At 45.5% G+C, this 26555-nt stretch overlaps 1 protein-coding gene and 1 pseudogene across 1 annotated transcript; both read left to right on the forward strand.

The window, feature by feature from the left end:
* Positions 1-1560: 1560 nt before the first annotated feature.
* LOC127340870 (uncharacterized) lies at positions 1561-7260 on the forward strand. Its single transcript, XM_051366623.2, has 9 exons — positions 1561-1833; positions 3186-3382; positions 4096-4268; positions 4960-5244; positions 5482-5540; positions 5651-5687; positions 5776-5847; positions 6186-6489; positions 6629-7260. The coding sequence occupies exons 1-9, from the start codon at positions 1686-1688 to the stop codon at positions 6998-7000; spliced, it is 1647 nt and encodes a 548-aa protein (XP_051222583.1). The 5' UTR covers positions 1561-1685; the 3' UTR covers positions 7001-7260.
* A 1177-nt stretch (positions 7261-8437) lies between these two features.
* LOC127339124 (putative serpin-Z8) lies at positions 8438-10333 on the forward strand (annotated as a pseudogene).
* The last annotated feature ends 16222 nt before the right edge of the window (positions 10334-26555 follow it).

Raw genomic sequence — 26555 nt, forward strand, 5'->3', positions numbered from 1 at the left:
TCGTATGAATTTCTATGAATTTCAATTTTTAAATTTCATTTTAAAATTCTAAATCTATCGGGACCGCCGTTTTGGGGGTGCCGATGTGGGAGCAGCATCCTCAAATAGAGGATGCTGTTCCAACGTCCCTACCGACGCCTATTTAGGGGCTACTGATGGAGATGGTCTTATACCGAGCAAGGGAACGTGACTAGCTGGGTAGTGAACATGGAGAAGCGAAGGTGGCTACTACTCCCACGATCTGTGCAGGCAAGACACATGCTTGTGCCCTTTTCTCATGCTGAGCCCATCTCATGGTTCCTTCGACAACAAGCAGATCCCCGGATCTCTCCTAATTGACCACACGATCACAAAAGCAAGCTAAAAGCATGAATCAAAGCACGCGACTTTTAAAGCTTTCCGCCCATTTGGCTGCCTAAGAATCGTTACCGCCTCCCCCTTTGTTGACTCCGGCGGACGGAAAGAAAATAAAATCATATGAAAGCGGAAAGTGCCTTTGTGATATCTCAATCACCAGTGCTGCAATAAAAATTCAAAATCATATTTATAAACTAAAATAATATAAATAGAAATCCGAACATAGTAAATGATGTCATGCAAAATCCCAGTTCCAAATTCTTCGTATTTTGGGCTACAAAATAATGCAGTAATAAATTTGATAAGCCTTGGAGATTTGAAGATATGCATACTAGGATCCGTAATTTTGTTATTTTTTTATTATGTAGCTCATAATACAAAAGTATCTGCAATCAATATTTTCACGTGTGTGAAATCTCCTACTCCATCATTAACTACATCCAAATTTACCTTCTTCTTTAAAAAAAATTAGAAATGTGATTTTCGGAAGTTCTAAAATAACACAAACCCCACTCGTATAAAAGTCATTTTCTTGGAACGTGGAAACGGAAAGTAGTTGCGCACTACCGAACACGTCGGGGTCCCGAAATATCTACCCGACGCAGACGCATGCAGGTGGGGCTGCGAAAAGCTACTACGCCCGTCCGTTCCACGTCGGGACACGTCAATCTCCTCCCCGGCACAGCACCGCCGTACACACGCACACGCAGCCAGGCAGGCCACTCAAAATCCCCGAACTACCCTTGCGCAGACAGCAGCCCTGCCTCAAACCCTCAAGGAAAGGCAAGGGGTGGGATCGTCTTTGCCAGCACCGGTAGTGGTGGTAGGCGGAGCACGTAGTAGTAGATCCGGCGCCGACTCGTCCGGGCCCCACCAGCCCGTCACTACTGCTACGCGCCTGTCAGAAGCCCGCTCCGCTACGCGCACCCGACGCGGCCACACCGACGGGAGCACCCTCTCGCTGCGCCGTGGGGCCACCGCCTCACGTGTGCCGTTGCAGCGGCACCGCGTGTGACGCGGCGGGGACACGTCACCCGGGGTCGCGGCGCTGGGGTGACCCGGGCGGTCGTACACGGGCCCGTGCTGCCACCATGTGATTCCGTCGCGTGGCGCGAGTGGGACGCGGGCAGTAGTAATGCGAGTGCTGTCGACTAGCGCCGGTGTCGTCCACTCGCTCGCGCACACTCCACCTTTCCGCCATTCTCCCCACTCCCGCCGCCCGCGTGTCTCGCGCGCCGCCCGCGCGGAACCAGCCTGGATGCGGCGGCGCTGGGGGACCAGGACTGGGCTGCCGTGAGCGAGAGTGAACTACGCCGGCGCCGATCGGGATGGGACGACGACGACGAGCCGGCTACTCCGCCGCGGTACTGGCCGTCGCGTTCGCGTTGGTGGCGGCGGCGGTCGGCGCCGCTTCGGAGGGGGACTCGCTCGCGGGACTCGCCGGGGGCGCCGCCGCGGGGATCGACGCCGCGCCAGGTACGTACGCGCTCGCACACGCCTGTGATTTCTCCGTGTGGTGTGATCGATCAGCGAGCGAGGGGGATCGGGTTCGCGTGTCCAGAGTCCCATCGGCGGGTTCGATCCATTTCCGCGCGGGCGCAGTGATGGCTTGATCTCTGATGGGGCCTCTCAGCCTGATTCCGGTGGCCGTCACGCTCCAGTTTTATTTCAGAGCTCGCGAAACTGGAGCGATTACGATCGTTTGTCCTGCCCGAAACGTGCGCAGTTTTCCGCTCAGCAAGTCCCGTCGGCGTCGGTACAAACGTCGGCATCAGCCGGATCCCACCGAATTCAAGCCCATTCGCGTGTCCAGGATCGGAGAATTCATCACGCCCTAATTTAATCCCGCATACGTATGCTTGACTGTTCCCAGTAATTTATTCGCGGCCGCTATAGGTAGATCTTCTCTGACACTCGATCCCGATTTTATATCCCACCATTAGGTACGCCTGAGGGGTGCTAATTTTAGCAACCCGTATTTTAATCCTGCTGCTTCTGCTGCTGCCTCGGTTAGAAGTTAGAACCAGTCAACACCACCAGCTGTTGGCTCATGTATATTCAGCAGTACTAGGATCCATGTCGGTGCTGTGATCTGCTACACCCTCGTTGACAAGTTCCTCCCTCCTAGGAGCCACAACTGCCATGTGACAGGAATTTGACCATCTCCCTAGTTTAATTATGCTTACGGAGGAGTAGGACTAGGAAGCCGCACTCTGCTGCTTTTCTTAATACAGAAGCAAGTGGACCTTTCTATTTCCCTCTTATTAGGCTTCTATTGGAAGCAGGTGGAACTGTGATTGTGGTTTGCACTTTACCACTAGTAGTATACTAGTATCAGCCATGCTGGTACTGAAATGGTGTATGCATTTTTGTGTTCTGGTGCTTTAAACTTTGGTTCTGCTTGGCTAGTTGCAGCTGAATTTCGCAACTTCCTAGTTAAGCTCTGCATGGGATGTAGGACGGCGCACTTAGATGTTTTCCTTACTACACAAGCAAGTGGTCCTTTCTGTTTGCTTTCAGCCTTGTATTAGAAGCAGGTGGACCTTTGATTGTGGTTAGAGTTTACTAGTATATCGGCCGTGCTGGTACTAAAAGGTTCTACTTAGTATTTTTGTGTTGTGACACTTTAGACTTCGACAGTAGTTGCGGTTTACTAATACTAATACTAATAATAACCTGTGCTGGTACTAAAAGGTTGTACTTAGTATTTTTGTGTTGTGACACTTTAGACTTCGACAGTAGTTGCGGTTTACTAATACTAATACTAATAATAAGCGGTGCTGGTACTAAATGGTTGTATTTTTGTGCAAACCTGCCTGGCACTTTAGAGGTCAAGAGCTTGGGACCACTTGCCAAGGGGCTGCTGAACGGGATGCCGGATGGGGCCGCAGGGCCAACGGCGATGGGCCCTGTCGCGAAGTACCCGCTGGTTCTGGCGGAGGATAGGACGCGGCGGCCGGATGTCCTCCGCCATCTCAAGATGTATGGAGGTGGTTGGAACATCACCAACAAGCACTACTGGGCGGTATGTGTCGTTGTTTGAACTCATTTTTAGGAAAATCCTTTTGTGGGCATAAAGCTCTAATTTGTTAGAGATGGCACTATATGCATGCACTATTTATGTGGGTTGTTGAATCAGGTTAGGTTGGAGTAGTACAGGCTGTATGTGCACTAGAGGTTCAGTCTGTTGCATATTGAATACTGATACTTTCAGGGATCTAGATAATCAGAAGTAAATAAGATCACCATTGCATTGTGATGGGAAAGCTTGATTCCTTTCTTCCCATGTGAGGAACCACTCTGTGTGCTAGAGCTTATGCCATCCCCTTTTAGTTGGTTAATTGCATTTTCCTCACACTTGATGGACAAAGTCTGTAGACATTTACCAGGAGTGTGCACAGATATAGAAAAGTTATGAAGTTACCACAGTGGGTTAGAGTTTTTTACTTTATAGAACCATGTTGAATAATAGACAGCTTTGTTAGACTAACTAAGAGCAAACATCGACTTTGAACTTATGGAAAACAAAAGGAAAGCAGCTTCCAAATGTAATGTGATAGCCCAGATTCAAGGTTAATATTCTTTGCCTACGGTTTGTTTGCTAGCTACAATGACGGGACCTGTTAATGTGTCCAGTTTGAGCATCATCCTTCAAGATGTTTAGTTACTATGGGAACTGATATTACTTTCTTTACATTATGTATTCTACTGCTATGTATCTGAATCAGTATGTTTCAGTCTGTATCATTCACAGGAGTTGCTGGATTTCTTCTTGCTGCGCTGTGGTTTATTTCATTCGGGATTACTGCAGCTTCATTCTGCTTTTGTAAATCAAGAACGGGTCAAGGAAAGGTTTCTCATGCAGATGTAGCACGACCAGTGTTGCTTGTGGTTGTTGTGCTTGCTTTAATGTAATACACTAAATCTCTTTACCATTTGTTTCTTCTGTTGTTTATTTGTTAATTTGGGATATCATTTTGTGTAAGTCTAGTTGATTTTCATGCTCGAGCACTGTCCATGGGTAACCTTGTTATTAGATTAAATCTTGAACATTAGATGATTCCATTTCTGTACTCTAGCAGATGATGAGAATAATTGTTAGAACATTAGAACATTAGAACTTAGAACTGTATTAAGCGATGCATGAATCTGGTAGATGAAACAATATAAATATTATGTATACAAACAAAACTTACATTTCTTTATTCACACTGCAAACTTTATTTATCATTTTTTTGCATCATGTTACCTTGCAAGTTCCCAGTTAGATAAAATGGGCTGATTTATAACGTGAAATATTTATAAATATCAAACAGTACACTTTTTTCCTGTCCACTTAAATACTATTACCTCCTTTCCGAAATATAAGCCTTTTTTAGAAAGCTAAGTTAGCTTTCTAAAAAGGCTTATATTTTGGAACGGGGGTTTGGTTGGATCTGAGTAGCACTTAATATTTGAGTTATTATAAAGAATATGGATAGAGGAATTGAAGAGGTGTGCCCATGTCCTTGCTCAAATTTTATCTGGCAACCACTTGTTCTATTTTCTTCCCCCTTAAGTAACCAGTTGGTCTAATATCTTCCATGATTCTCTTTATGCCAGTGCTGGATGCATTGTCCTTTCATGTGGTCAGGGTGAATTCCATGAAGAAGCTACTAAAACTCTGGATTTTGTTGTCAACCAATCTGATTTCACTATCCAAACACTGAAGAATGTTACAGATTACTTGTCGTTTGCAGTGACGATCAATATTGCAGCACTCTATCTTCCACCAGATGTTCAAGATCAAATTAACAATTTGAAGGTGGACTTAAATAAAGCGTCTGATACAATATCTCTGAAGACGACAGAGAACTACAAAAGGATCAGAACAGTTCTCCATAATGTGTACGTTTTGATGCTGTCCTTGTTTACTTGTCATTTTTTTGATCATCGGAATCGACTGAGAAATAGTGTGGATGTGCCTATACTTAGAGTGGGCTTAAATTTTCCTAGCTAGTGAAGCCACTATGTTGGTGAGACACTTGATCACATGCCAGAATGACTTATGGAATTATTATTTGTGTTACGGTATTTCATACGGTATGCTTGCAGTTGAGAAATGAAATTCCTATTTTACTGCAGGTCTGTTGCGTTGATCTGTATAGCCGTGTTGATGCCTGTTCTTGCAATCCTTGGTTATGGTATGCTGTTGGCTATCTTAAACTAATTTACATGCGTATTTTTTTTCTCTATTTTCGTTTTTTACTGTGGTGTGTTAACACTCACTTCAGAACCCGCTTTTCTCTCTCAGTGCTGGAGCTTTACGGACCAAGATATACAATTTACACGTAAACTTTCTGACCTATTTGCCAAGTATTATGTATTGAACTGCATGTTTTGCGGTAATTTTGAGACCTTCGTACTTGAACTTTGCAGATTTGCTACCTTATGTTGGATTATAGTGGCAGCTCTCTTCATTCTTATAGGGATTCTTTCGATAGTAAGCAGGTATTGCTTTTACCTTGCACACTGTCTTCTATATTCTGTTTCATATTATATTTAGGGGTGCTAAGACTTCTGTATCTACTAGCCTGCTAATAAGCATGATCTTCTTGTTGAACCCCAGTTCCTTCTTTGGTTATGCAACAGATTGGAACATCTATATACGGCTCCAGTATGTAGTACAAGGAATTTGTTTGTTGATTGACATATGCCCTGTTTATTGATGTTACCAATTAGCATCGATTGCTTTACCTGCCGAACTTGCAAGCAGTTCTGTTGTTATAAAGTAGATGCAATCCATTGTTTAGTATTAATAACTGTATTACAATGTTCTTTTGTTTCAGTTCTGCAAAGGATACATGCCAAGCAATGGACGAATGGGCACAACACCCTCGAGCAGAAACCGCTCTCAGCAACATCCTTCCGTGTGTTGATGAGAGCACCACCAACCGAACCTTGTACCAGAGCAAATACGTCGTGGTGCAACTCGTGAGCCTAGTCAATAAAGCTATATCTGTTCTCTCAAATCGAAAGCCGTATCACTTGCATCCTGGGCAGTTGATGCCTTCCCTCTGTACTCCCTACGATTCAAAGCTGAATGATCGGCAGTGCTTATCTAGGGAGGTGACATTTGACAATGCAACAACAGTAAGTGCTATTTTTCTGTTACTTAGGATCTTGTCAGCATCTCCCAGTTTCATTCCTTGCAGTCTGTTATTCTTGTTCACATTTTATCTGGCTGCACTGCACTACTCAAATGAAGTAATCTGTAATTTCTACCTTTCAGGCATGGCAGGACTACACATGCAACGCTCCCGACGCGGAAGCGTGCTCTGGCCCGATGACCGTGACTCCGGAGGTCTACGGCCAGCTCGTCTCGGCCGCGAACGCGAGCTACGCCCTTCACCACTACGCCCCGTTGATGCTCAACTTCCAGGACTGCAGGTTCGTGCGTGACGCGTTCAGCTCCATCGCCTCACAATACTGCCCGCCCCTCGAGCGCGACCTCAGGCTTGTCTCCGCGGGCCTATCCCTCCTCGCCTCCGGCCTCGTCCTCGGCCTCCTCCTGCTACTCTTTACGGACCGCCCCCGAAACTGGGAGGAGGTGTCCGAGTCGCCTTCAGGGTTCAGGGTCACGCCTGTAGACTGCTCCCCATGACATACAAAGAAAGCACAAGTTCCCGTGGCTATCGAATTCGTTATAGCAAACTAGTTAGGAAAAGGAAGAAGGCCTGAGCACCGGGGCAGATGCAGAAGTCCCCCATTTTGCAGTGAGGAGTTTGGTGCTTTGAGTGCTTCCTTCCATGGAATGTGATGTATATGCTGTGCTTCAGGAGATATAGTTTGTACAAACGGTGGTCAGGTCAGCCGGGTTCAGAGCCCCATTTATGCTAGTATATGAAATTTTACCTTCTGGAAGTTTTATCTCTTGCACATTGGTAGTACTCCTCCTGTTCCACCAAAAATGTCTTAATTTTATCAAAATTTAGATGTATTTGTAGACACTTTTGGTAGGACGGAGGGAGTAGTAATCTTGAACTGATCGGCCAAGTTCATGAAGATGTGTCATTGTCTGGCTAAAACATTCCTGATATAAACGGTGCAATTACTCTTTGAGTAACTTGGAACCAACGTACAGCAAGCGGATGGTTTGATATGATTTGACCACCCTCTGACATACTTGGTTGTTGCCATCAGGTTAATTTTTGACAGATTGCGTTTCGTCAAGATGCATTCACTCGGTAATGCGGAAACAACACAGGGACACGGGCACTGGCATCAGATTTCTTCATGATGCATGCGCAGGGACGCGACGAGTTTCTTTCGTCTTTGTTTCCAATGTGCACAATTAAGGACCAGGACCTAAGCGACAGCCCAATTAAGGGCCCAAGTAGAAGCCCACGCAGTGTCGTTTTTTTACTTCTCGCTGGTCTCGTTTCTGCAGGAGAAAAAACAAGCCATCGATAAACAAACAAAAAAATAGAGTTGGAGATGGGAGGTATCGATCCCCCTGCCTCTAATATGCATTATTTAGCGCTCTACCATTTGAGCTACATCCCCATATACATTCTATTCATTAATTTAAACATTTTTATATTGATTAATCGTGAGCAAGAATGAACCAAACACTAAACTTAACCTTGCGCCACAATTTAGATTGATATAGTCACATGGACTCACAGCGGCATACATTAGCTTCTGCTTCGACGTCCTTTCCTATTTTCTCGCCTGTTTAATTTCTCCGAGAGTTGTATTTGTCTTAACACGGCTACCAAATTGGGGATATGTGTTGATTCTGAGACATGATGAGTAATGCTACTAAGTGTCGGAAAATGTTAAAGATTCAAGACCTTCAAAAAAAAAAGTCCCTATGTGTAATGTGTGTCTGTGTTAATACGAACACGAGTGTGCGCACAATAAGAAACATAACATAAGATGTATCATATAACTTATTAACTTGTGACATAATTATTTTCTAGTTATCATATGCTAGAAAGCAGGACTGGTCGGCTTCGACTAGAACGACCATCAATCACGACGACAAGTCCATTGACTGGGTTGTGCTCTTGGGCAACAAGCCTGTCCGGCTTCGGCTATGCCGACAAGGCAGGCCAAAGCTGTATTTTTTTAAAAAATAAAAATGCGTATTATTTTTGAAATATTATTTTAAAAAGTATTATTTGTAGGTTGCATTGTATGTAAGATGGAACCTACACAACCGACCATGGACTGCAACTAGGCTGTCAAGCGGCTTAGCTATTGGCACTAGCACTGCTACAATCCCCCTTTTTTTGAGATGAATGTCCTCCAATCTCTTTTAGACGAATCTCCTCCAATCCCTACCTCTATTTAGATTTACTCTAGTTTTTTATTTGCAGGATAGCTGTTTGTGGACGCGCGTTGCCACTCTAACTGCAACCGACAATAATATACCGTGAGACAAAAATACTAGGTGTACAAACGAAAAGAAAAGCCAAGGAATAAGAGCCGACCTAGGTCTTGCAATCACCGTGCATAAAATCGGTTCTTGTTAGCATGTCTCAAGGGAAAGAACCGACCATCGTTCTCGACGAGATTTCCTCTCTGTCTCTAGTCTCCACTGTCGAGAGATAGCGATGGAAGTGATGAGGAACAAGACGTTGCAAGCCGACTCTGTCGGCCTAGCGGCGCTCTCTGCCGGCCTCGCGAGGTACCTGGCCGAGGAGAACGCTGGCAGCAACCTGGTATTCTCACCGTTATCTATCTATGCGGCGCTCGCCCTCCTGGCCGCCGGCGCGCGGGGAGACACCCTAGATGAGATCCTCCGCGTCGTCGGCGCCCGATCACGAGTCGAGCTCGAGGAGATTGTCGCGCATATGACGACGGGCGCACTCGAGGACCGATCCGACTCCGGCGGTCCGCGCGTCGCGTTCGCGAGCGGCATCTGGAGCGACCTGACGCAGCCGCTGAAAGCAGGCTTCCGCGAGGCCGTCGTCGGCAAGTACAAGGCCGAGGCCAGTACCGTGGACTTCATCAACGACGCCGAGGCAGCACGGGGCCAGATCAACGAGTGGATCGCGCAGGCCACGAGCAATCTGATCGGCTCCATCTTTGGTCCGGGATCAATCACACCGCTCACCCGCGTCGTGCTTGGCAACGCCATGTACTTCAAGGGCAAGTGGGTAGAGCCCTTCGACAAGAAGGACACCCGGAACAAAGCTTTTCCACAAGCTGGATGGCCGCACCGTTGAAGTGCCCTTCATGCAAAGTTGGGACCCCCAATTCATCGCCGTGCACAAGGGGTTCAAGGTGCTCAAACTCCGGTACCAGATGGCACAAGCGCAAGGTAATCCGTCGGCTACATTACGCGTTCATCATTTGATTCTGTTCTACCGATACAATTATTTTGAGATTGATCCTCCTATGATGATCGTTCCTGTTGTTGACAGACTATGCGAAGGTGTCCTCTGATCGTAACAAGCGTACCAAGGTGTCCTTTATGCGAACACAGTCTCTATGTGCATCTTCCTTCCAGATGCCCATGATGGCTTGCCGAACCTGGCTGGCATGATATCGTCAAGGCCTGGCTTCCTGCACGAGCACATGCCAAAGACGATGATCCGCGTGAACAAGTTCCGGGTGCCCAAGTTCAAGCTGTCCTTTGAAAGCATCATTGTCACCATTCTAAAGAAGCTTGGGCTTGAATTGTCCTTCGGTGATCAAGCCGACTTCTCGCACATGTAGAGCATGCTGAATCTGGCTTGCCAATGGTCCTGAGCGATGTCATCCACAAAGCGGTCATCGAGGTAAACGAGGAAGGCACCAAAGCTGTGGCTTTCACCATGATGAGAATATTTGAGGGATCTTCGCAGACACCGTCTCGTCAACCTCCTCGTGTCGATTTTGTAGCTGATCATCCCTTTGCGTACTTCATAGTGGAGGAGGCGGCCGGTGCAGTAGTCTTTGTGGGGCACGTCCTAGACCCGTCTAGGGAGAACTAGGTCGTCTTGAACTCGTGATTTTGTTTTCATTTGGATACCTGTAGAAACAGTAATATTTTCTTGCTATGTTTTTTTTTACCAGACATCGACTTTCCACTTCTGTTCAATTTAGTTTGAAGAGAAATTATGCATGTATAGCGTGTACCCAGGTTCCGTTAAGCATTTTCGTATTTACTTGGCTCTTGGTTTAGAAGTTCTTCACTACTGAAGATAAACGTTGGAAGAAAATAATTGGCTATAAATATAACACCTCTCCTAACTTATGTTGGATTTGTGGCAATGCTTCTTCTCCATTTCGAAAAGGAAAATGATCGTATCTTCTTGGGGGATGAAGTGCGCGCCGTTGAACTTGCCCTCCTCCGTCAGTTGAGATTTCGCTCCTCTCGCACTTGCATGCCTGCCGCTGCAGCGACTTGACGTGAAGTCGATGTAGATTATATGCGACAGATACAGCTATCCGGAGTATCAATATGCTACGAAGTACATGAAGTTTTACCTTCCGGATGTTTATCTCTTGCACATTCGTGATCTAGAGCTGATCTGCAAAATTGATGTAGTTGATGACAAGCATGAATCTAGATCAGAGTAAGAACAGAGTGTTTCTCACTCTTGCCAGGTCGCAACTTCAGTCAACTGAACCATTGTCCTCAAACTTAGAACATCAAATCTACACGACGATAAAAGTAATATTTCAGCTTGGAGCAACCAGGTTACATGCAAAAAGGAATGGAACATGAATCTCAGCCACACCATTCCGAAGCATCATTCCAAAACACAACGCGTCTCAACTGCACCACTCTAAAAACATTCGAGCGAGGAGTATTCATATCTGTTCCACGAACAAAGCAAAGTTATTACAGGCCACAAGTACTGCTAGGCTGATAGCTCACAGTCTCAACTCCTACTAGGATTCTAGGTATAGCATTCCAACCATTTGATAATACTCAACACACGGTACAATCATACATGTTACCCCAAAAAAGCATCGGGGTCCGCTGAAGCGTTGAAAGCACTGTCACACTTAATGGGGATCATGGTTCCGTCCTAGATCCTCGCTAACCGCATAAGTGTTACATCAAGTCGTCCGGCATCCCGCAGTCAATGAGTTCTTGTCTGGCGAGCTCCCTCATAAACTTCTGGCCACGGAGATCTGGTAGAAGTATCAGGAAATGGATGACAGTAGATTAGTGTTAGGCAACCGACCGGCCTGGCCCAGCCCAGCCACCGGCGGTTAGGGTTTAGGATTAAGCTCCAAGTTAACTTGTAACTCAAGATGTACTCCATCTATATATATACATGATCAGACACGAGGAGGGCCATCGAGTCACCCGTGATCTCATTGTTTCATGGTATCAGAGCAGGTCACCCTGACCTAGCCGTCGCATATCCCTCCTCTCCAACTCCTCTCCCTCCTAGCCGCCGCATCTCCCTCCCTCCCAAAACCCTAAATCCCCTCCTACCTCCACCATGACACCATAAGAGATCGCAGCCAAAGAACGCGAGCTCGAGGAGCGCGCCCGCGCCCTTGACGCATGCGAAGCCTCCCTGACCCAGCCTGCGCCCACCACCACTCAACCTCCACCCGCCGCCAATCTCAACCTCACCACCACCATCGACGCCATCCCTCCCACCACCACCAACAGCTCCAACCCCAACACCTATGCCACGTCCATCAAACTCCACGTCCCAAGCACCCTCAGCCTCGACGACGGAAACTACACCAGCTGGCGCGAGCTCTTTCTCGTCGCCCTCGGCCGCTATGGCCTCACCGCCCACGTCATCGACGAGAGCACCCCCTCCGACACCGGCCCGAACTCCCCTGGGGCCGCGACGACTACACCGTCCTCTCCTGGATATATGGCTCCGTCTCCATCGACCTCCTCGGCATCGTCATGCGCCCGGGAGCCACAACGCGCATCATCTGGGACGCCATTGAGAACCTCTTCCGCGACAACAAGAAGCACCGCGCCATTCAGCTGGAGGCCGACTTCCGCAACACCCCCCCCCAGGGGGATCTCTCCATCAGTGACTACTGCGCCAAGCTGAAGGCCCTCGCCAACTCCCTCGGCGACATCGGCCAGCCCATCTCCGACGAGACCCTCGTCCTCACCCTTCTTCGTGGTCTTAACGAGAATTATGCGCACCTCCGCTCGTTTCTTCCGTTTCAGGTGCCCTTTCCCACGTTCCTGGAGACGCGCTCCGCCCTCATCCTCGAAGAGACACAAAAGAAGGTGGATGTGAAGAACGCCGCCGGCACGGCACTATGGGCCTGCGGCCAGAGCGTGCAGCCCCCCACTGGTGGCCCCCGACCTCCGCCACCACCACCATCATCTTCCGGGGGCGCTGGCCGCTGCAACGGCCAGATCACCGCCACCTTCTACCGTGGCGGTCGCGGCGGTGGATGTGGTGGCCGTGGACGCACCCACAGCGACTCCCCCTGGCAGTTCAATCCGTGGACAGGCGCCCCCACACGTGCATACCTTCAGCAGCAGCAGTCGGCCCCTTGGCAGCCTGCTACGCCATGGGCGCATCGGCCATGGGCAACACCGACACCTGGCGTTCTCGGACCACGCCCCGGCTACGCTCTGCCCCAGGCCTACACTGCATACGGCCACCATGCCTCCAGCACCACGACTCCGACACCGCCACTGTACAACCAGCCGGCACTGGACCCGGCCCTCGTCAACGCCCTGAACAACATGCAGCTTGATACGTCTCCGACGTATCGATAATTTCTTATGTTCCATGCCACATTATTGATGATATCTACATGTTTTATGCATACTTTATGTCATATTTATGCATTTTCCGGAACTAACCTATTGACGAGATGCCGAAGTGCCAGTTCCTGTTTTCTGCTGTTTTTGGTTTCAGAAATCCTAGTAAGGAAATATTCTCGGAATTGGACGAAATCAACGCCCAGAGTCTTAGAATTGGACGAAGCTTCCAGAACACCCGAGAGTCGCCAGAGAGGGGCCACAGGGCCACCAGATGACACCCTGGCGCGGCCAAGGGGGGGCCCGCGCCCCCCTAGTGTGTCGTCGCCTCGTTGACCTTCTGACGCCGCCTCTTCGCCTATAAAAAGGTCCCTGACCTAAATCTTCGAGACGGAAAAGCCACGGTACGAGAAACCTTCCAGAGCCGCCGCCATCGCGAAGCCAAGATCTGGGGGACAGGAGTCTCTGTTCCGGCACGCCGCCGGGACGGGGAAGTGCCCCTGGAAGGCTTCTCCATCGACACCGCTGCCATCTCCACCGCCATCTTCATCACCGTTGCTGTCTCCCATGAGGAGGGAGTAGTTCTCCATCGAGGCTAAGGGCTGTACCGGTAGCTATGTGGTTCATCTCTCTCCTATGTACTTCAATACAATGATCTCATGAGCTGCCTTACATGATTGAGATTCATATGAGTTTTGTATCACTATTTATCTATGTGCTACTCTAGTGATGTTATTAAAGTACTCTATTCCTCCTGCACGGTGTAATGGTGACAGTGTGTGCATCGTGTAGTACTTGGCGTAGGTTATGATTGTGATCTCTCGTAGATTATGAAGTTAACTATTGCTATGATGGTATTGATGTGATCTATGCCTCCTTTCGTAGCGTGAAGGTGACAGTGTGCATGCTATGTTAGTACTTGGTTTGGTTGTGTTGATCTGTCATGCACTCTAAGGTTATTTAAATATGAACATCGAATATTGTGGAGCTTGTTAACTCCGGCATTGAGGGTTCGTGTAATCCTACACAGTTAGTGGTGTTCATCATCCAACAAGAGGGTGTAGAGTCTAGCATCTATCTATTTATTCTGTTATGTGATCAATGTTGAGAGTGTCCACTAGTGAAAGTATGATCCCTAGGCCTTGTTCCTAAATACTGCAATTATCGCTGCTTGTTTACTGTTCTACTGCATCTGTACTGCCTGCAATATTACCACCATCAACTACACGCCAGTCCTGGACAGCAAAGCACTTTTCTGGCGCTGTTACTACTGCTCATACTTATTCATACCACCTGTATTTCACTATCTATTCGCCGAACTAGTGCACCTATTAGGTGTGTTGGGGACACAAGAGACTTCTTGCTTTGTGGTTGCAGGGTTGCATGAGAGGTATATCTTTGACCTCTTCCTCCCTGAGATCGATAAACCTTGGGTGATCCACTTAAGGGAAACTTGCTGCTGTTCTACAAACCTCTGCTCTTGGAGGCCCAACACTGTCTACAAGAATAGAAGCACCCGTAGACATCAAGCACTTTTCTGGCGCCGTTGCCAGGGAGGAAAGGTAAAAGGCACTCATACTCCGGTTCCAGGTAACTAAGTACTTTTCTGGCGCCATTGTGTGTGTGCTCGAAGCTATTTCCTTTAGATCCTGCAATTGCATCTTTTTGTTTCTTGTTTACACTAGTTAGGCATAATGGAAAACAACAAAAATATGAGAGATCTTTATGAACTTTATCTTGAATTAGGACATGATGTGTTTGAAGAGAGAATTAAAAAACCCATGGAACTTTATATGCATACTAATGGGAATGTTATTAATATGAATGCTTTGAACACTATTGTTGCTAATGCTATGGAAAATTCTAAGCTTGGGGAAGCTGGCTTCGATGAGCATGATCTTTTTAGTCCCCCAAGCATTGAGGAGAAAATTTACTTTGATGATACTTTGCCTCCTATTTATGATGATTATAATGATAGTGGTCTTTTGGTTCCACCTGTTATGGAGGATAAATTTGATTATGATTACAATATGCCTCCTGTATTTGATGATGATAATAATAATGATAGCTACTTTGTTGAATTTGCTCCCACTACAACTAATAAAATTGATTATGCTTATGTGGAGAGTAATAATTTTATGCATGAGACTCATGATAAGAATGCTTTATGTGATAGTTATATTGTTGAGTTTTCTCATGATGCTACTGGACATTATTATGAGAGAGGAAAATATGGTTGTAGAAATTTTCATGTCACTAAAACACCTCTCTATGTGCTGAATTTTTTGAAGCTATACTTGTTTTATCTTCCTATGCTTGTCACTTTGCTCTTCATGAACTTGTTTATTTACAAGATTCCTTTTCATAGGAAGCATGTTAGACTTGAATGTGTTTTGAATTTGCTTCTTGATGCTCTCTTTTGCTTCAACTACTATTTCTTGCGAGTGCATCATTAAAACTGCTGAGCCCATCTTAATGGCTATAAAGAAAGAACTTCTTGGGAGATAACCCATGTGTTTATTTTGCTACAGTAATTTTGTTTTATATTTGAGTCTTGGAAGTTGTTACTACTGTAGCAACCTCTCCTTATCTTAGTTTTGTTGCATTGTTGTGCCAAGTAAAGTCTTTGATAGTAAGGTTCATACTAGATTTAGATTACTGCGCAGAAACAGATTTCTTGTTGTCACGAATCTGGGTCTAATTCTCTGTAGGTAACTCACAAAATTATGCCAATTTGCGTGAGTGATCCTCAGATATGTACGCAACTTTCATTCAATTTGAGCATTTTCATTTGAGCAAGTCTGGTGCCTCTTAGAAATTCGTCTTTACGAACTGTTCTGTTTTGACAGATTCTGCCTTTTATTTCGCATTGCCTGTTTTGCTATGTTGGATGGATTTCTTTATTCCATTAACTTCCAGTAGCTTTGAGCAATGTCCAGAAGTGTTAAGAATGATTGTGTCACCTCTGAACATGTGAGTTTTTGATTATGCACTAACCCTCTAATGAGTTTGTTTCGAGTTTGGTGTGGAGGAAGTTTTCAAGGGTCAAGAGAGGAGGATGATACAATATGATCAAGAAGAGTGAAAGCTCTAAGCTTGGGGATGCCCCGGTGGTTCATCCCTGCATATTTCAAGAAGACTCAAGCATCTAAGCTTGGGGATGCCCAAGGCATCCCCTTCTTCATCGACAAATTATCAGGTTCCTTCTCTTGAAACTATATTTTTATTCGGTCACATCATATATATGTACTTTACTTGGAGCGTCTGTTTGTTTTTGTTTTTGTTTTTGTTTGAATAAATGCTTGTGTGGGAGAGAGACACGCTCCGCTGGTTCATATGAACACATGTGTTCTTAGCTTTTAATTTTCATGGCGAAGGTTGAAACTGCTTCGTTAACTGTTATATGGTTGGAAACAGAAAATGCTACATGTAGTAATTGGTATGATGTCTTGGATTAATGTGATACTTGGCAATTGTTGTGCTCATGTTTAAGCTCTTGCATCATATACTTGAAGGAGATATGCCCTAGAGGCAATAATAAAGTGGTTATTATTTATATCTTCATGTTTATGATAAATGTTTATATATCATGCTATAATTGTATTAACCGAAATATTAGTACATGTGTGATATGTAGACAAACAAGAAGTCCCTAGTATGCCTCTTAAACTAGCTTGTTGATTAATGGATGATTAGTTTCATAATCATGAACATTGGATGTTATTAATAACAAGGTTATGTCATTGTATGAATGATGTAATGGACACACCCAATTAAGCGTAGCATAAGATCTCGTCATTAAGTTATTTGCTATAAGCTTTCGATACATAGTTACCTAGTCCTTATGACCATGAGATCATGTAAATCACTTATACCGGAAAGGTACTTTGATTACGCCAAACACCACTGCGTAAATGGGTGGCTATAAAGGTGGGATTAAGTATCCGGAAAGTATGAGTTGAGGCATATGGATCAACAGTGGGATTTGTCCATCCCGATGACGGATAGATATACTCTGGGCCCTCTCGGTGGAATGTCGTCTAATGTCTTGCAAGCATATGAATGAGTTCATAAGAGACCACATACCACGGTACGAGTAAAGAGTACTTGTCAGGAGACGAGGTTGAACAAGGTATAGAGTGATACCGAAGATCAAACCTCGGACAAGTAAAATATCGCGTGACAAAGGGAATTGGTATTGTATGTGAATGGTTCATTCGATCACTAAAGTCATCGTTGAATATGTGGGAGCCATTATGGATCTCCAGATCCCGCTATTGGTTATTGGTCGGAGTGAGTACTCAACCATGTCCGCATAGTTCACGAACCGTAGGGTGACACACTTAAAGTTGGATGTTGAAATGGTAGTACTTGAATATGGAATGGAGTTCGAATATTTGTTCGGAGTCCCGGATAAGATCCCGGACATCACGAGGAGTTCTGGAATGGTCCGGAGAATAAGATTCATATATAGGATGTCATTTTATGTGAAATAAAATGTCGTGGAAGGTTCTATGGAAGGTTCTAGAAGGTTCTAGAAAAGTCCGGAAGAAACCACCAAGGAAGGTGGAGTCCACATGGGACTCCACCTCCATGGCCGGCCAACCCTAGTGGGGGAGGAGTCCCAAGTGGACTCCCCCTTAGGGGGCCGGCCACCCCCCCATATGGGAGGTGGAATTCCCACCTCTAGTGGGAGTCCTAGCTTGGCTAGGTTTCCCCTCCATATGGAAGGTTTTTGGTTCGGGACTTATTCGAAGACTTGGAGACCAACTCTTGGGGATCCACCTATATAATGAGGGGCCAAGGGAGGGGGCCGGCCACCCCAAGACCACAAGCTGGCCGCCCCCCTTGAAGTGGCCGGCCACCCCCTCCCAAACCCTAGCCGCCCCTCTCCTCCATATCTTCCGCGTAGCTTTAGCGAAGCTCCGCCGGAGTTCTCCACCGCCACCGACACCACGCCGTCATGCTGTCGGATTCAAGAGGAGCTACTACTTCCACTGCCCGCTGGAACGGGAGGTGGACGTCATCTTCATCAACAACCGAACGTGTGACCGAGTACGGAGGTGCTGCCCGTTCGTGGCGCCGGAACCGATCGTGATCAAGATCTTCTACGCGCTTTTGCAAGCGGCAAGTGAACGTCTACCGCAGCAACAAGAGCCTCCTCTTGTAGGCTTTGGAATCTCTTCAAGGGTGAGACTCGATACCCCCTCGTTGCTACCGTCTTCTAGATTGCATCTTGGCTTGGATTGCGTGTTCGCGGTAGGAAATTTTTTGTTTTCTATGCAACGTTATCCTACAGTGGTATCAGAGCCGTGTCTATGCATAGATGGTTGCACGAGTAGAACACAATGGTTTTGTGGGCGTTGATGCTCTTGTTATCTTTAGTTTGAGTACTTTGCATCTTTGTGGCATAGTGGGATGAAGCGGCTCGGACTAACTTTACATGACCGCGTTCATGAGACTTGTTCCTCGTTCGACATGCAACTTGTATTGCATAAGAGGCTTTGCGGGTGTCTGTCTCTCCTACTATAGTGAAGATTCAATTTACTCTTCTATTGAAAATATTAGTATCAACGTTGTGGTTCATGTTCGTAGGTAGATTAGATCTCTCTCGAAAACCCTAAACCACGTAAAATATGCAAACCAAATTAGAGACGTCTAACTTGTTTTTGCAGGGTTTGGTGATGTGATATGGCCATAATGTGATGATGAATATGTATGAGATGATCATTATTGTATTGTGGCAAACGGTAGGAGCCTTATGGTTGTCTTTAAATTTCATGTTGAGTAGTATTTCAAAGTAGTTGTAATAGTTGCTACATGGAGGACAATCATGAAGACGGCGCCATTGACCTTGACGCTACGCCGACGTTGATGGAGATCATGCCCGAAGATGATGGAGATCATGTCCGTGCTTTGGAGATGAAGATCAAAGGCGCAAAGACAAAAGGGCCATATCATATCACATATGAACTGCATGTGATGTTAATCCTTTTATGCATCTTATTTTGCTTAGATCGCGACGGTAGCATTATAAGATGATCACTCACTAAAATCTCAAGATAATAAAGTGTTCATCCTTAGTAGCACCGTTACCAAGTCTTGTCGTTTTGAAGCATCTCGTGATGATCGGGTGTGATAGATTCAATAAGTACATACAACGGGTGCAAGACAGTTTTGCACATGCGGATACTAAGGTGGCCTTGACGAGCCTAGCATGTACAGACATGGTCTCGGAACACGTGATACCGAAAGGTAGAGCACGAATCATATGGTTGATATGATGAACACTTTGAGTGTTCGCCATTGAAATCACACCTTTTCTCGTGATGATCGGGTTTAGGTGCGGTGGATTTGGTTCGTGTGATCACTAAGACAATGCGAGGGATATTGTTTTGAGTGGGAGTTCACCTAGATTTTTAATTATGTTGAATTAAAATTTGAACTCAATTTGTCATAAACTTAGTCTAAACTTTTGCAAATATATGTTGTAGAGATGGCGTCCCCAATCAATTTTAATCAGTTCCTAGAGAAAGAGAAACTTAAGAGCAACGGTAGCAACTTCACCGACTGGTTCCGTCATGTGAGGATCTTCCTCTCTGGCGGAAATCTGCAATATGTGCTTGATGCACCGCTAGGTGACCCTCTGCAAACAGAAACCGATGAAGTAAAAGCTGTTTACGAGACTCGGAAAATACGGTACTCTCAAGTTCAGTGTGCCATCCTATGCAGTCTGGAATCCGATCTTCAAAAACGTTTTGAGCACCACGATCCTCATGAGTTGATGAAAGAGCTGAAAGCTATTTTTGAGACTCATGCGGTCGTGGAATGCTATGAAGCATCGAAACAATTCTTCAGCTGCATGATGGAAGAAGGCAGCTCCGTTAGTGAGCACATTCTCGCCATGACCGGCATGCGAAGAAACTCAGTGACTTGGGAATAGTGATTCCTAACAGACTGGGGATTAATCGTGTCCTTCAATCACTGCCACCAAGTTACAAGAACTTCGTGATGAACTACAATATGCAGAACATGAACAAGGAGTTACCTGAACTCTTTGGCATGCTAAAAGCTGCTGAGATTGAGATCAAGAAAGAGCACCAAGTGTTGATGGTCAACAAGACCACCAGTTTCAAGAAACAGGGCAAGTCTAAGGGAAAATTCAAGAAGGGTGGCAAGAAAGCTGCCACGCCTCCTGTGAAACCTAAGAACGGCCCTAAGCCTGATGCTGAGTGCTATTACTGCAAGGAGAAGGGACACTGGAAGCGTAATTGCTCCAAGTATCTGGCTGATCTGAAGAGCGGCCTTGTCAAGAAGAAGAAAGAAGGTATATCTGATATACATGTTATAGATGTTCATTTCACTGGTTCTCGTTCTAGTACCTGGGTATTTGATACTGGTTCGGTTGCTCATATTTGTAACTCGAAACAGGAACTAAAGAATAAACGACAACTGCTGAAAGATGAAGTGACGATGCGCGTTGGAAACAGATCCAAGGTCAATGTGCTCGCAGTCGGCACACTTCCTCTACATCTACCTTCGGGATTAGTTTTAAGCCTAAATAATTGTTATTATGTACCTGCGTTGAGCATGAACATTATATCTGGATCTTGTTTAATGCAAGACGGTTATTCATTCAAGTCTGAGAATAATGGTTGTTCTATTTTTATGAATAATATCTTTTATGGTCGAGCACCACAAAAGAATGGCTTATTTCTGTTAGATCTCGATAGTAGTGATACACATATACATAACGTTAATGCTAAACGAATTAAATTGAATGATAATTCTACTTATATGTGGCACTGTCGTCTTGGTCATATTGGAGTGAAACGCATGAAGAAACTCCATACTGATGGATTACTTGAATCACTTGACTTTGAGTCACTTGATAGATGCGAAGCATGTCTAATGGGAAAAATGACTAAGACTCCATTTTCTGGTATGATGGAGCGAGCTACTGACTTATTGGAAATTATACATACCAATGTATGCGGACCAATGAGCGTAGCATCGCGCGGTGGTTATCGTTATGTTCTAACCTTCACAGATGATCTGAGTAGATATGGGTATATCTATTTCATGAAACATAAATCCGAAACTTTCGAGAAGTTTAAGGAATTTCAAAGTGAAGTAGAAAATCAACGTAACAAGAAGATTAAATTTCTACGATCTGATCGTGGAGGTGAATATCTGAGTTATGAGTTTGGCATGCATTTAAAAAAATGCGGAATACTTTCACAATTGACACCGCCGGGAACACCTCAACGTAACGGTGTGTCCGAACGTCGTAATCGAACTCTCTTAGATATGGTTCGTTCTATGATGTCTCTTACTGATTTGCCGTTATCATTTTGGAGTTATGCATTAGAGACAGCCGCATTCACTTTAAATAGAGCACCATCAAAATCCGTAGAAACGACACCGTATGAACTATGGTTTAATAAGAAACCTAAGCTGTCATTCCTGAAAGTTTGGGGTTGCGAAGCCTATGTAAAAAAGTTACAACCGGACAAGCTAGAACCCAAAGCGGAGAAATGCGTCTTCATAGGATACCCTAAGGAGACTATAGGGTACACTTTCTATCACATATCCGAAGGCAAAATCTTTGTTGCTAAGAACGGAACTTTTCTTGAGAAAGAATTTCTCACTAAAGAAGTGACTGGAAGAAAAGTAGAACTCGATGAGATTGATGAATCTATACTCATTGATCAGAGTAGCGCAGTACCGGAAGTTGTACCTGTACCGCCTATACCGGCAACAGAGGAAGCTAATGATAATGATCATGAAACTTTGAACGAGGAAACTACTGAACCTCGCAGATCGACAAGGGAACGTACCACTCCTGATTGGTATGATCCTTGTCTAAATGTCATGATTGTGGATAACAATGATGAGGACCCTGCGACGTATGAAGAAGCGATGATGAGCCCAGATTCCAACAAATGGCAAGAAGCCATGAAATCCGAAATGGGATCCATGTATGATAACAAAGTATGGACTTTGGTAGACTTACCTGATAGCCGAAAGGCTGTCGAGAATAAATGGATCTTCAAGAGAAAAACAGATGCTGATGGTAATATTACTGTCTATAAAGCTCGACTTGTCGCAAAGGGTTTCCGACAAATTCAAGGAGTTGACTACGATGAGACTTTCTCACCTGTAGCGAAGCTAAAATCTGTGAGGATTTTGTTAGCAATAGCTGCATTTTTCAATTATGAGATTTGGCAGATGGATGTCAAAACGGCGTTCCTTAATGGAGACATTGAGGAAGAGTTGTATATGGTACAACCCAAAGGTTTTGTCGATCCTAAAAATGCTGACAAAGTATGCAAACTTCAGCGTTCAATCTATGGACTGAAGCAAGCATCGAGAAGTTGGAACCGACGCTTTGATAAGGTGATCAAAGACTTTGGGTTTATACAGTGTCATGGAGAGGCCTGTATTTACAAGAAAATGAGTGGGAGCTCTGTAGCATTCCTGATATTATATGTAGATGACATATTATTGATCGGGAATGATATAGAACTATTAAGCAGTGTTAAAGGTTATTTGAATAATAGTTTTTCAATGAAAGACCTTGGTGAAGCATCGTATATATTAGGCATCAAGATTTATAGAGATAGATCAAGACGCCTAATAGGGCTATCACAGAGTACATATCTGGACAAGATTCTAAAGAAGTTTAGAATGGACGAAAGTAAGAAAGGGTTCTTACCTATGTTACTGTGCAAAGTCTTGAGTAAGACTCAAGGACCGGCTACGGCAGAAGAAAGAGAAAGGATGAGTAAAATCCCCTATGCCTCGGCAGTAGGATCTATCATGTATGCCATGCTATGTACTAGACCGGATATAGCACATGCTGTTAGTTTGACTAGCAGATATCAAAGTGATCCAGGAATGGAACACTGGACAGCGGTCAAGAATATCCTGAAGTACTTGAAAAGAACTAAGGATATGTTTCTTTGTTATGGAGGTGACCAAGAGCTCGTTGTAAGTGGTTACACCGATGCAAGTTGGAACACTGATCCTGATGACTCTAAGTCACAATCTGGGTACGTGTTTATATTGAATGGTGCTGCAGTAAGCTGGGCAAGCTCGAAGCAGTGCACGATGGCGAAGTCTTCAACAGAATCAGAGTACATAGCGGCTTCAGAGGCTTCATCAGAAGCGGTATGGATGAAGGGGTTCATTGTAGAGCTCTGTGTGGTTCCTAGTGCATTGGACCCATTAATCATTTACTGTGATAACATGGGTGCCATCGCCAATGCACAAGAGCCAAGGTCACACAAGAGGCTGAAGCATATCAAGCTGCGTTACCACTCGATTCGCGAGTACATCGAAGATGGAGAAGTAAAGATTTGCAAAGTACACACTGATCTGAATGTAGCAGATCCGTTGACTAAAGCTCTCCCTAGGGCAAAGCATGACCAACACCAGAATGCCATGGGTGTTAGGTATATTACAATGTAATCTAGATTATTGACTCTAGTGCAAGTGGGAGACTGAAGGAGATATGCCCTAGAGGCAATAATAAAGTGGTTATTATTTATATCTTCATGTTTATGATAAATGTTTATATATCATGCTATAATTGTATTAACCGAAACATTAGTACATGTGTGATATGTAGACAAACAAGAAGTCCCTAGTATGCCTCTTAAACTAGCTTGTTGATTAATGGATGATTAGTTTCATAATCATGAACATTGGATGTTATTAATAACAAGGTTATGTCATTGTATGAATGATGTAATGGACACACCCAATTAAGCGTAGCATAAGATCTCGTCATTAAGTTATTTGCTATAAGCTTTCGATACATAGTTACCTAGTCCTTATGACCATAAGATCATGTAAATCACTTATACCGGAAAGGTACTTTGATTACACCAAACACCACTGCGTAAATGGGTGGCTATAAAGGTGGGATTAAGTATCCGGAAAGTATGAGTTGAGGCATATGGATTAACAGTGGGATTTGTCCATCCCGATGACGGATAGATATACTCTGGGCCCTCTCGGTGGAATGTCGTCTAATGTCTTGCAAGCATATGAATGAGTTCATAAGAGACCACATACCATGGTACGAGTAAAGAGTACTTGTCAGGAGACGATGTTGAACAAGGTATAGAGTGATACCGAAGATCAAACCTCGGACAAGTAAAATATCGCGTGACAAAGGGAATTGGTATTGTATGTGAATGGTTCATTCGATCACTAAAGTCATCGTTGAATATGTGGGAGCCATTATGGATCTCCAGATCCCGCTATTGGTTATTGGTCGGAGTGAGTACTCAACCATGTCCGCATAGTTCACGAACCGTAGGGTGACACACTTAAAGTTAGATGTTGAAATGGTAGTACTTGAATATGGAATGGAGTTCGAATATTTGTTCGGAGTCCCGGATAAGATCCCGGACATCACGAGGACTTCCGGAATGGTCCGAAGAATAAGATTCATATATAGGATGTCATTTTATGTGAAATAAAATGTCGCGGAAGGTTCTATGGAAGGTTCTAGAAGGTTCTAGAAGAGTACGGAAGAAACCACCAAGGAAGGTGGAGTCCACATGGGACTCCACCTCCATGGCCGGCCAACCCTAGTGGGGGAGGAGTCCCAAGTGGACTCCCCCTTAGGGGGCCGGCCACCCCCCCATATGGGAGGTGGAACTCCCACCTCTAGTGGGAGTCCTAGCTTGGCTAGGTTTCCCCTCCATATGGAAGGTTTTTGGTTCGGGTCTTATTCGAAGACTTGGAGACCAACTCTTGGGGATCCACCTATATAATGAGGGGCCAAGGGAGGGGGCCGGCCACCCCAAGACCACAAGCTGGCCGCCCCCCTTGAAGTGGCCGGCCACCCCCTCCCAAACCCTAGCCGCCCCCTCTCCTCCATATCTTCCGCGTAGCTTTAGCGAAGCTCCGCCGGAGTTCTCCACTGCCACCGACACCACGCCGTCGTGCTGTCGGATTCAAGAGGAGCTACTACTTCCGCTGCCCGCTGGAACGGGAGGTGGACGTCGTCTTCATCAACAACCGAACGTGTGACCGAGTACGGAGGTGCTGCCCGTTCGTGGCGCCGGAACCGATCGTGATCAAGATCTTCTACGCGCTTTTGCAAGCGGCAAGTGAACGTCTACCGCAGCAGCAAGAGCCTCCTCTTGTAGGCTTTGGAATCTCTTCAGGGGTGGGACTCGATACCCCCTCGTTGCTACCGTTTTCTAGATTGCATCTTGGCTTGGATTGCGTGTTCGCGGTAGGAAATTTTTTGTTTTCTATGCAACGTTATCCTACAATACTTTGCACCTATTAATGAAGAAATACATAGAGTTTGCTAAAATTTGGTTTGCATAATTGGTCTCTCTAAGGTCAAGATAATTTCTAGTAAAGAGTTCGAACAACAAGGAAGACGGTATAGAGTCTTATAATGCTTACAATATGTCTTTTATGTGAGTTTTGCTGTACCGCTTCATACTTGTGTTTGTTTCAAATAGCCTTGCTAGCCTAAGCCTTGTATCGAGAGGAAATACTTCTCATGCATCCAAAATTCTTGAGCCAAACACTATGCCATTTGTGTCCACCATACCTACCTACTACATGGTATTCCTCCGCCATTCCAAAGTAAATTTCTTGAGTGTGTTGCGGTCAGAAACCCACCGGCGAGCAGCGACGGGCAACACAGTAGAGCCGGGAGGCTCCCAGGACTGCGGCTGGCCCTGGTCCCTCCGAGCGACGGCCCGCAAAGACTCGGCACGCACGTCCGATGCTGGTGCAAGGGCGTGCCACCTGACCTATACCTGGTCAGGAAGGTGATGGAGATGCCTCGCTTAGTTTCCTGCATGGCATACACGTAAATATTAAATACGAGCCTCGATCGGCTCTTAGGTTGTCCTGTGAATCGGCTCAAAGAGCCGATCCACCCATGATTCGCACGAGGTGTACGAACATATCGTGGTCCTGCTTGATCAAAATAAAGCTAAAACGATCTACTACGATTTAGGGTTTTCACCACATAATCGGAACATCCTACTCGTGATTGAGCCTCGTGGCCACGCACGGTGTTCGTAAACCGTCCCTAGACAAGGCCTAAAAACCAACACGAGGTTGATCCCCGGAACATCCTGTCTAGGGCTAGCAAACTACACCCTACGCGCCACTGGATCCTTCAATCCGTTTGTAAGGCCTAACTATGCAGATATTAAACTAATCCTTGAAGAACAAGGAGCAATCATGACGGACCGGATCTACTAAATAATGATCAAGCGGGGTGCCGCCCCTACACCTAAGATAGGCGTAAGGGCGGCTAGATGTCTCAGGGTTGCACGACGATAGCATATGATACGATGAACAATGCTAACCCTAACACATCTAAGATAACTACGTTGCTCGCCATCAAAAAGGCTTCAGTACGAGCAACGCATGAACGGCGAATAAACGTGTACTGCCTAGATCGCAAGATGCGATCTAGGCAGCATGATGCTTACCCGGAAGAAACCCTCGAGACAAGGGAGTTGGC

This window comes from Lolium perenne, chromosome 3 (genome assembly GCF_019359855.2).
Source record: "Lolium perenne isolate Kyuss_39 chromosome 3, Kyuss_2.0, whole genome shotgun sequence".
NCBI lineage: Eukaryota > Viridiplantae > Streptophyta > Magnoliopsida > Poales > Poaceae > Lolium > Lolium perenne.

Coding starts and splice junctions, on each gene's coding strand:
- LOC127340870 (XM_051366623.2), top strand. CDS start 1,686: ATGGGACGACGACGACGAGCCGGCTACTCCGCCGCGGTACTGGCCGTC. Junction 3,383..4,095: donor CCAACAAGCACTACTGGGCG/GTATGTGTCGTT, acceptor AGTATGTTTCAG/TCTGTATCATTCACAGGAGT. Junction 4,269..4,959: donor GTTGTTGTGCTTGCTTTAAT/GTAATACACTAA, acceptor TCTTTATGCCAG/TGCTGGATGCATTGTCCTTT.